This window comes from Vicia villosa, linkage group LG3 (genome assembly GCF_029867415.1).
Source record: "Vicia villosa cultivar HV-30 ecotype Madison, WI linkage group LG3, Vvil1.0, whole genome shotgun sequence".
Lineage (NCBI taxonomy): Eukaryota > Viridiplantae > Streptophyta > Magnoliopsida > Fabales > Fabaceae > Vicia > Vicia villosa.
In genome coordinates this window covers 53952747-53963964 of record NC_081182.1, presented here as the reverse complement: position 1 = coordinate 53963964, position 11218 = coordinate 53952747, and the positions used below count along the sequence as shown (strand labels likewise).

Sequence of the window (11218 nt, the reverse complement as noted above, 5' to 3'; positions counted from 1 at the left end):
TTAGAGAGATGTTCCTTTGTGAAGAATGGACAAGTTCCAAATGTGCCAAAGATGCTAAAGGACAAAGGGAAGCTACTACTATTCTTAATGTATCATTTTGGAATGATGTTCTCTACACTCTTAAGTACACGGTGCCTCTTGTAGATGTGCTAAGAATGGTAGACAATGAAAGGAAACCCGGATGTGAGCGTAACTGGAGCATCTTTGAGCATGTGAGTATTAATTTTATTCTAGGATATTAAAGTATCTTACATGCAAGTATTATTAAATTAATACTTCAAATTATTGTATTTTAGATTCATTCCAAGAAGAGAAATAAATTGGAACATCAAAGATTGCAAGACTTGGTGTTTACCAAGTATAATCAAGCTTTGGTAGAGAAGTTTGAAATTCGGGATAAAATTGATCCTATGTTTAGCGAAATTAATTTCCACACCGAATGGTTGGTGGGAGAGATGGAAAAGGTAGGAGATGATGGTGAAGAATTGGTTGATCCAAATCATGATTTAACTTGGACTCAAGTTGTCGATGCTATTAGGGATAATGAGCCTTTAATCTACACTAGGAGGTCAATGGCACGACCACAAACATCAAGGCCACCAAGAGAAACAATTGCACAACAAGTGGTGGTAGAAGAGGTTGAAGAAGATGTTGAAGATGAAGAATCGGAGGAAGATGTTGAAGAAGATTTTGAAGATGAAAAGTTGGAGGAAAATGTTGAAGAAGATGAAGATGAAGATGTTGAGGAATATTTTGATGATGCTACATGATTTTTTATGTTTACTTGAATTTTCATATCATAGTACTAAGTTTGAATTTGAATCTATATGTTTTGAATCTTTATGTTTGGAATGATTAAGCATTGTTCTTTGTTTGACATTAGTTTTATAAATATTTTAGGAGTGTTGTGAAATTAGTTTAGTATTACATGACATATGTTTTATAGTTTTTTATATAATTATTTGTATACAAAAATTTATCCCGCTATTCGGGATACCGCTATTCCTACTATTCCTATTCCCAGAGGTCGGCCGCTCCGCTCCGTTATCTGGGATTAACAACTCTGGTAAGAATAATTCCTTCATGCAGACAATTAAGGTCAGCGCCACTATCAATAAGGGCAACTTCATTTTCTAAAATAAAATTTATGTTAATAACTAAAGTTATTCTAACAAACAATTTTTGAGAAATTACTCTATCAATAAGAGTGAGAAACCTATCATTAGTAGAAGGACTGCTAGTAAAAGATATTTCTTCAACTTTAAGGTTACATGTTTCAAGTAAGGAGACCCTTTGAGATAATTTTTTATTATCTTTCTTTATCTGAGTAATTTCATATTTCAACAGATTAATTTCTCTATGTAAATCAGTAAGGGAAACACGAGTTTCACGGATATTAGATTGTTGAAATCTGGATAAAACCTCACTTAATTGGTAAGGGGCTTCAATAATAATAGGAGATTCTTTTTTAGAATTTTCTTGAATTAAAAATTCAAGCATTTTTCTTTTAAGATTAGTATCAGAGATAGACTCGGTAGCCTTTATGGCTTCATCTTGTTCTGTAGTAAGAACATTAAGACAGTTCATGTCAACAATAGACTTACAGTAATCTGTTTGATTACATTGACAATTATTATTGTCAGAATTATCAGAGGAATAATTTGATGATGATTCATAGATCATGTCAATATCTTCATTAGAAGAATTAGTCTCTGAGTCAGACTTAAGTAAACAAACATTCTCAAGTTGAGAGCGTAATTGTTCATCCTCAATTTTATTGAGAACTTTCTTGATCCAACATTGGTTTGCATAATGACCAGCTTTACCATATTTGTGGCAAGATACATCTAGCATTTTAGCTTTTCTTTTGCCTTTTATAATTAAAAGTGTTATCTTTTGGTCTACTTTTATTAAAGTGACTCCTTTTCTTATTCTTCTTATAAGAATTTTTATAAATATCCTTATTATTTTTATGAGGTTTATTCCTAAAGATTTTTCTTTTCTTCCTTTTATTCTGTGAAGATCTTCCAAGATCAAAGGCGAACTGGTCGCAGAATTCACCCATTTGGTGTTTTTCAGAAAGTTTCTGTTTCTTAAGCTGATTTCCAAGCTTAATATCACTACATAAGGTTAATCCTTCATTAACACAAGTGCTAATAATTTCACCATAAGTAATATCAGGGTCATTAATATTTATCCCATCATTTTTACTTCTTAAAGAATGCCAAACCTTTCCAGAAAAGAAATGGGTTAAACCATCAATAAATTTGGCTTTCCAGTGAATAGAATTAGAGTTGTTTAATTGGTAAACTCTGGACAAAAGGGTATCTTTATACCATCTAAAATGTGTAAGATAAGGGCATCTAAGATTCTGAAGTAGAGTTTGAAGTTTTTCTCCAATAGGGATATTGGTTCCAACAAAATGTTGAAGGATAGAGAGACACAGTGTATAAACCGCATCTTCTTCACCTATGGTGGAAATACCACTTAATCTGATTCTAGGAGCTTCGGACTTAACTATTTTCTTATGGTGAAGAATATCTTTTTTCTGACTTTCAGTGAGATAATGATCCCACTAGCCTCTCAATAGACCAACAAATCCAGTTGTTGTGAAGGAGGCAATGTCTGTCAGAATTTCCATGTTGTTTACAAACAGTTGAATACATAATTATTCTATGTATTGTATCCACGATTTGCTTGTCATTTAATCCATCAATATTCCATTCATAAATGGCTTCTCCAGAATATGAATTTTAGAAGGGTTCAGGTTCATCAAAAACTAAATCTTGAGGAGAGGAACTCTTATAATAGTATTTTCCTAAGGCTATGTTTGGGAGTTTGGAGGGGAAGGGAGGGGAGGGCTTTAAAAAATAGGAAGAATTGGGTGAAAAGGATAAAAAGATTTTGGGTAGGAGGCTTTTGGAGGGTTTGAGTTTATTCATAACACCAAAAACCCCATAAAATAGGGGAACTCAAAAATTGTATTGAAGGAGGGTTTTTAAGGGTTTTTAAGGGTTTACATAAATTTTCCAAATATCTTTTAGGTTATTATAGTATTCTGAAAATTAAAAATTTAGTAATGATAATGACTCTTTTATCAATCTAAACAAAATCATTTTTTCAAAAAATGTCAAATATTTTCTTATATTTTTTTAAAATTTCATTTTTGGAAGTCTTCCCCTCCCCTCTCCTCCAAACTCCCAAACATAGCCTAAGGGTTAGAGTTCTAAAGAGGGTTTATATCACTAGTATTTTGATTACTAATACTAATGTCTAAGTCAACAAACATATTTGCTAAATCATTAATGTCTTCTTCATTGGACGAGTCTTGATTAGACATAACAGATAAATGTAAATCTTTAAGTTTTTTCTCAAGAATACGGACAAACTCATCACCGTTGGTTTCCATTTTAAATCCTTCTATAGGAATAGGAGGTTGAATTATAGGAACATCTGAAATATTAGATGTAGAAGCTTGTTCCTGAGGTTTAGGCTTATAAGGTCAATAACAATTTTTTGACGAGCTATTTGTTTATTTAAAATGTCTTTTATGGATAAAAGTTCTTTTTCTAGAGAAATAAATTGTTCTCCTAGACAATCAAGATAGGCATTAGTATAATTATTGGATCTAATTATGGAATTTAACTCTTTAAGAGTAATCTGATTTTGTTCAACCCTTTGTAATTGAAGGGTAAGATAAGGTCTAGTTTCTGTATGAGAAGCCAAACTAACCGAACTTATTGTTAGTTTTGGGAGAAAAGGAGATACCATTTTCTCCTTGGATATTTTCCCAAGACTTTTGTAGGACTAACAGTTCGTCTTGTTTCATGAAAATCATTTCTTCTTTTTGTTTACTTATAAAGTAACTAATGAACCATTTCACAAAGGGTATAAAATCTTGGTTCATAGACACTTGAGTATAGTACTCATCTTTAAAACTTGCTAACACAAGACCCGAAAAAGTTTTAAAAAACCATTCTCTAAATTGGGTGTATCTTTCATGCTGAAACTCGTCATTGACAAGGTTTCTTAGATTACTACCTGGAGAATAATCTAACATTATAACGGGAAGTTCATATCTGAGGGAGTAGGTGATTCTACTCTAGAAGGATTTAGTTTTTGATATATACCATGGAGAATTTTATTTTCGTTGTCTTATATTTTCAACGACTTCTATTTCTTCTCTTAATTGAGAAGTTGAGGGTCTAGATAATTGACTAGGAGCGGAGTAAAATTCATTTATAGAATTCACATAATGTCTTTCAGACATAGATATAGGTATTCTAATAATTCTTTTAGAGCTAAAGTTTATCTCTAAATCTTCTTCACTAGACTGGATTATTTGATCAACATCCTTATTAAGGATAGGTTCCGGTTCAATGGCCTGAGGAAGGTTTCAGGTTTCTGGAAAATTAATTTCATCCTATTTTAACAACCTATTAATTGCAACATAAGATGTTAGCAAATTAGTTTGAACTAAAGTAGTAGTTCCTGAAAACGTATTTGTTTAGCTTTAGGGTTTAAAGTGGTAAGAACTTTGTAATAAACTCTATAGCATATAACTATAATTTCACTACTAGGTTTGAAATTGTAACCATTGGTATGAATAGTTAATTGTAGAGCATCTAATAAATTTTTAACCATTGGTATGAATAGTTAATTGTAGAGCATCTAATAAATTTTTATCAACATGGATAAGATTATATTGGAAGAGACATCAAAATAGACTGGTCCATAACAAAGACTTGTCTCAGTTAAAGCAGCTAAAGATTGCACCCACTAACTAACCTTTTATCAACTTCTTTTGGCTTCTCTAGTTCAACTCATGTCATCAAAACAACATATTTTTCTTCTCAAGCAAAACAAATAAGTCACCTTAGCATGCTCTTCATTGTCTCAAGAGACCGTAAGCAACAACACTGCTAGTGCCATAATATAACAATAATGTCCAAAATAAGTTTTTATTTTTATTTTTTTGGCTTCATAAACAACACTGACTAGGTGCATCCGATGCTGTCAAAGCCCAACATCCAACAAAATAATGAAAGTATAAAATCCAATAAAACAAGCAACAGATGTAGAAAACATGTAATCTGCCTATGTCTATAAGGAGTTATAACCTACATATACCAAGGTCAAGAATGAAGCATCCATAAAAGGAAAATAAAATTTATGGCACATACAAGTTCCATCTTCCAACAAACAAAATATCATCTCCTACCGGCCGCGGTCTTGCCTTTGCTCAACTCCGAGAGTTCTTCGATAAGTTTTCTCTCATCGCTGCTCAGTTTCTTCGGAATCTCAACTTGCACTCGAACCAATTGATCACCCCTCATGTTCTTTTTGTTCAGCAGTGGAACTCCTTTCTTAGCCATAACGAGTGTTGATCCCGGTTGTGTCCCAGCGGGGATTTTTAAATCCACCATGCCATCTACAGTTGGAACCTTGAGTGTAGTCCCCAAGATTGCATCAATATAGGACACTTTACAAGAGTATAAAATGTTGGTGTCTTCTCGTTTCAGCACGGGATCTGGAATAACTTCAAGAACAACAAAGAGGTCACCGGGAGAACCACCACGCCTTCCAGTGTTACCTTCGTTTCGGACCCTTAAACGGCTACCAGAATCCACACCGGCCGGAACCTTGAGACTTATCCGCTTTGTTTTCCTCACCCGACCATCCCCAGAACATGTACCGCAAGGTGTGCGGGTTTCTCCAGTCCCATTGCAAGATGAGCAAGTCATAGACTGCTGAAAGATACCTAACGGAGTCCTTGTCTGAGTGACAACACGACCCTGACCACCACACGTTTTACATGTGGATGATTTAGTCCCTGGTTTAGCCCCTGAACCATCGCAAGTTCCACAATTCTCAAGTCGCCTTATCTCTATCTCCTTTTCCACTCCGAAAACGGCTTCTTTGAAATTCAAAAGAAGACTGTAATACTCATCTTCGCCATCCACTGCTCCATTCCAAGAACCTCTGCTGCCCATGCCACCACCACCCATGCCCTCAAATAGCGTCTCAAACAGATCAAAAGGATTGCTGAAATCCTATCATCACAAAGATTATCAACGAATGAGAAACAATAGTACGTTATGACAAATTAAAATTCTCCAAGATCTTCATTGGTAACTTACCCCCATGCCACCCATTCCTTGACCCTTAAGCCCTGCCTCTCCATATTTGTCATATATGGATCGTTTTTCATCATCTGATAAGACCTGCAAAAGAATTATAATCACATAAGATCAATCACCACTGGCCATGCATTAGGGTTAGCTGTGTTTAATAAAATCTAGTGTTACCTCATATGCATTACTAATTTCCTTAAATTTGTCTTCTGCACCGGGCTCCCTGCAGCAAAATGCGAACGAACAAAATAATTCAATGATATGAAACAATAATAAAATGATTGACTATATGGGAAAATTATGCAACTCGAAAACATGTATGACATTTGAATTGGCGTTTGACCGAAAGATTTGATCTAATAAGCTGTTCAGGAAGTGTACAAAAACAATACTTTTAGGAATGACAAGTTAAAAGTATTATCATCTATGACACCAAAACTACTTCGTGCACGACAGTAGTGAAATCAGAGTTAAAAAAATAGAAAAGACTGGGAATAGGAAGCAAATAACTCCAACGTGAGAGAGAAGAAAAAAGAAAACTCACTTGTTCACATCTGGATGATAATTCCGGGCTAGCTTTCGATAAGCTGAAACATTCACAAAAGAAAGATTTGATAATGAGATGATATGATAGAAAAAATTGCATAACCAAGTAAATCGCACATAATATCTGGCTATAATAATAAATTCTTGATCACAACGACCTCTCTTTAACCTTAACCATTTCTGATACTATGATCACAACGGCTTGATTTGATCTGATTGGATTGTTAGTAACAAGCATAATCAAGAGACAAACCTCTTTATTAGTATTAACAGTTAGATTTGATTTGCTAATCTTGCATCCTCCAGACATTTCATCTGAATCTTTTTCAATATTAGTCTAGGTTGTTAATCTCCGATAGCGGAGCATAGCGCCGAACCCCTAAAATGCTATGGCGGATAGCGGAATGACTGTTATTGTGAAGACTAAAAAACAATGTACATAGTAAACATAAATTCCAACAACATACATTAATGCGTGAAAATAGAAATTGCAACATCACATATCCCATGAAAATGAGTTCCCATCAAAATCAATTTATAAAAGTATTCCTGCACAACGTCTCGTTGATATTAACCACATACAATAACGCATCAGTAGCAGAGGCAAACGATGAAGAACCAGAGGAGAACGGTGAAGAAATAGATGAAAATGACGAAGAATGCAGAAGGCGCATGGGGAGAAAAAAGAAGAAAAAAAAGTGGAACTAAAGAAGCATAACACGTGGGGTTAAATATTAGACCAATAACAGGGTGGGAAAGGCCAACATTCCTTTAAAAAATTTAAAATTACGTCACAAATTGTTAGGGCTTAAAATTTTGCTCAAATTGAGAATAGCGGCCATCAAACCGCGACGGCATCGCCATAGCGTCGCTAAGATAGCATTTTTAGCTGACGCTATGACCGCTATCGTCAATAGTGCTTCACAGACCAATAGTGTAGCGGTGAGGGGCCGTGCCGCAACATTATGCAGCTATAGCATGCTATTGACAACCTAGATATTAGTATTTCAATCAATCAAATGTTAGAAAGGCAGCAATATTTACATTAAAGGAGATAATCATTTAGAGTAAATAAAAACAATGAACTTGGCATCTGAACCTTTTTAGTAGTATTTTAATTAATCAATGTCGAAGAAACAGAAAGAGTTGTATAAAAGGAAACAACCGTTCGTCATTGACAGACGACAATTAATGGGGTAATTGATTTCTTCTGATAATACAGAGAATCAGAGATCACTTCTTTGCTAAACAAAACGGCAATTCATGAATTCAATTATTCAACAACTAATGAGTAAATAAAAATTATGAATTTGAACGCATCAACTAATGATGATGGAGGCATAATCATATTAAACAGATAAGAAAGGACTGCAGAAAATTACCAGTCTTAATTTCAGATTTGGTAGAATTTCTTGACACCCCAAGGACAGTGTAGTAATCCTGCACATGGGCACATATTAGATATTCAGCCATATATTGAATATTCATGAAAATAACATAACTTAAAAGAGAAATACTTTCATAAGGAACTCGTGTCCAAAAACGAGAAAGGAAATCATTGTTGCTTAGAAAAGCATGAGTAATAAAAACTTACTGTTTCAGCTCTAACTATAAACCTTGATCCCCTTCGACGATGCAAAGTTTGATATGAGCCTATGCTAAAACGCAAGGAATCCCGAGCAAAAAAGGTTGAACTTGAGGCAGCCATAAAGTTTACCCTGCTTGTAGCACTGCAAGGAAAATGATTGAATTATGTTGAAAAGCTATGTGCCTATTGAGAATGGATATGTTTGTTTTAGATTTTTGTATAACCGATTTATTATTAATTGAGGTTAAAGATATAAAATAGTGAACCACAAATCTAATATCTGAATAATGCATTGTAAATCGTATTTGTAAGCAGGGTCGTCCATGGCGGATGGTGGAGAGCCAAAATCCCACACCGTTATAGCAAATTATGGCGGAAAAACCCGCAATATCGGCCAATATTCACCATTTCAGGGAGCCCAAAAACCGCATGTATATCGGCCACGGCAGATATTTGATAACACTTTGTAAGATTCAAAATTTCAATGAAAAATAACTTCAAATATATCATATAAATGATCATTGCACTATTTAGTGCAATGATTTTACCTATGTTGTTAAACTTGGATAACGGCACGGCGCGACCATCTCAAAAAATGGAGCGAAACGGGAACGCGGAATAGAACCGGCGTTAATTTAGCGACGCGGACTCTAATGTATTTACTACTAAGAGACACATAATTGTAAAAAACTAAAATGAATTACTCAATATTCACGAAGCATTTATAATTATAAATAAAAACCATAAATCTTTAACAAACATACTTTCAAATGTCAATAAAATTCACAAAAACAAACACTTAATTAAAATCTCTAATAAAAGTTCAAACATCCTGCGGAATGTTAGCTGAGAAGATGAATGGAAGCAAGAAGGAGAAGAGGAGCAGAGAGAGAGCAAGATAGGCGTGAAGCAAAGAGAGAGGATGTGTTGTAGATTCAAAAGCTGTCGGGAGTTGTATTAGGGTTTTTTTTTAATGTTAAAATATCCAAAATAGCCCTCTCAGCATTTCAAAATCAAGGGAAAAAACAGACATGGCAGTCTTGGCTGTTCTAAGCCACGTCACCACCGTTCCGCGCCATTTCCATTACCTATTTCTTGGCCGTTCTGACCGCGTCGCCCAACAGTACTGTTTCAGCACGGTTTGACGCAATTTTGGCCATTGTGTCGTTCCGGCCGAGATTAACAACCTAGGATTTCACATGAGGAACCCACAGCACAATTGAATCATAATGTCACAAAATCATATGTTTTGTCATAAGCCAAAACAAAAACAAAAAAAAGGTATAGCCAAGAGCTCAAATTGAGAATTGCTGAAAAAAAAAGCGAGCTGAAAACACAAAATGTTTAATCGTGCAAGCAATTCATATCGGTGATAAAAAATTGTATGATTAGATTTTTTATTCTTTAAATGATGAATCCCTTGCGTGCTAAAGTGTACCAAATTGTGCAAAATAATTGATTTGTTTCAAAATGATATCCTAAAGACCTGAAGAGAAAAAATATGGCCAATGACCAATTGAATCATCTTGCATTGAAGACATCGGATCATGTCCTAGAAGCGAAGATGAGCAATAGAGCCAAGTGAATGAAAAGAAGTTTAGAAGAGTTGATTTTGCTTGGATAATAAAGTAAAATCACTTTTGAATCGCAAATGTGAATAAGTATGCAAGTCACACAGCAAGAACCATTTCTACTCAGTGGAAAAGCTAAAAACATTCACTTCAGTTGGCAACGGGTGATTCCACGTACTCACCGACAATCCAAAATGTAGTTTTTGCATGGCACACGGTGATTCCACGTGCTCACCGTCAATCCAAACACAACTTCAACTCACCACAATATATATTTATTTCCCATTGCAAATATTCACTGAACGCAATTCAAATTATTCAAACCCGTTTTTCTAACTTCAGTAAAAGCTTAGGGTTTAACCAAACAGACAATAAACCCTCAGTTTCTGAGAATTAGGGTAACAAAATCACATTTTCATACACAGTTTTATGGCTATAGCAAGTGACAACAATATGATATAAAAAAAAACACAACCTTAAAAACAACGTAGCTCTTTCCAACATACAAAAACATGAAAATTAAGAATTAAACATAGGACTCACTTGTGGCTTGCGGACGCAAACTTGGGCATAGTGCTGGATCTGGCGATAAGCTGAGGACGAATTCCCCATTGAGTAGCTGAAGTATTACCAAAAGGTGTAACCGCCATCTAATAAATATTAAAATTCTTCAAGAAATTCCACTGCCTAAAAAAAAAAAAATATAATTAAGAAAACAAAAACAATAAGATAAACCAACAAAAATCACTTCTAGAGCAGAAGCTAAAAAAATGAACCAAGTACAGTGAAATTGAAAAGAACGATGAAACAGAAATTCGTAATTTAACGAGCACAAATAAACAACAGTAGTTAATTAAGATAAGAAGCAGAAAAAAAAAACATAACGACGGTTTTTCGCGTAATTGTAAGAGATGAGACGAGGATGTTTTGTTTGGAATTGAGAGAGAAAGAGAAAGAGAAAGAGAAACCTAGTGGTGGTAGGAGGTGGTGGTTCGCGGAGTGTCTGGAGTGTGCGAGAGAAGTTGGAATGAGAGGATGAGGAACTGTTTTGTTGTGTTCCAACACTCTCTCTCTAACTCTTTCTCTCTCTAAATGGTTTGGTCGTGGCTTTTATATGGAGGGAGGGTTGGATGAAATGAATGAAAAGGAACTTGGTGGTCGAGTATTGTTTTATTATTACACTTATACAACCCTACAAATTTTAAGGTTAAGACAATTCAAGGTAACAAGAGAAAAAAATTAACTTTTTATATTTTTAAATTATAAGTTTAATAGAGGTTATGTGTAATTTTATTTTAAGGATTGTAAAAGTGAAAGGGAGTCTTATATTTGATACAAAGAAAATATTCTTTTGATTGTTTTGTATGACTATTTTATAA

At 34.5% G+C, this 11218-nt stretch overlaps 1 protein-coding gene across 2 annotated transcripts; it reads right to left on the bottom strand.

Annotated features, from left to right (window-relative positions):
* Positions 1-5039: 5039 nt before the first annotated feature.
* LOC131661456 (chaperone protein dnaJ A6, chloroplastic-like) lies at positions 5040-10972 on the bottom strand. Of its 2 annotated transcripts, none has more exons than XM_058931003.1 (8): positions 10808-10972; positions 10383-10522; positions 8275-8410; positions 8063-8120; positions 6679-6721; positions 6309-6357; positions 6141-6224; positions 5040-6053 (listed from the first exon to the last, which is right to left on the bottom strand). In XM_058931003.1, exons 2-8 carry the CDS (start codon positions 10487-10489, stop codon positions 5211-5213), a joined length of 1320 nt encoding a protein of 439 aa, XP_058786986.1. In that variant the 5' UTR covers positions 10490-10522; positions 10808-10972; the 3' UTR covers positions 5040-5210. The 2 variants fall into 2 exon arrangements, with proteins under 2 accessions (XP_058786986.1, XP_058786985.1); XM_058931002.1 differs by having other exon boundaries at positions 10383-10526; positions 10808-10971.
* Positions 10973-11218: the final 246 nt, after the last annotated feature.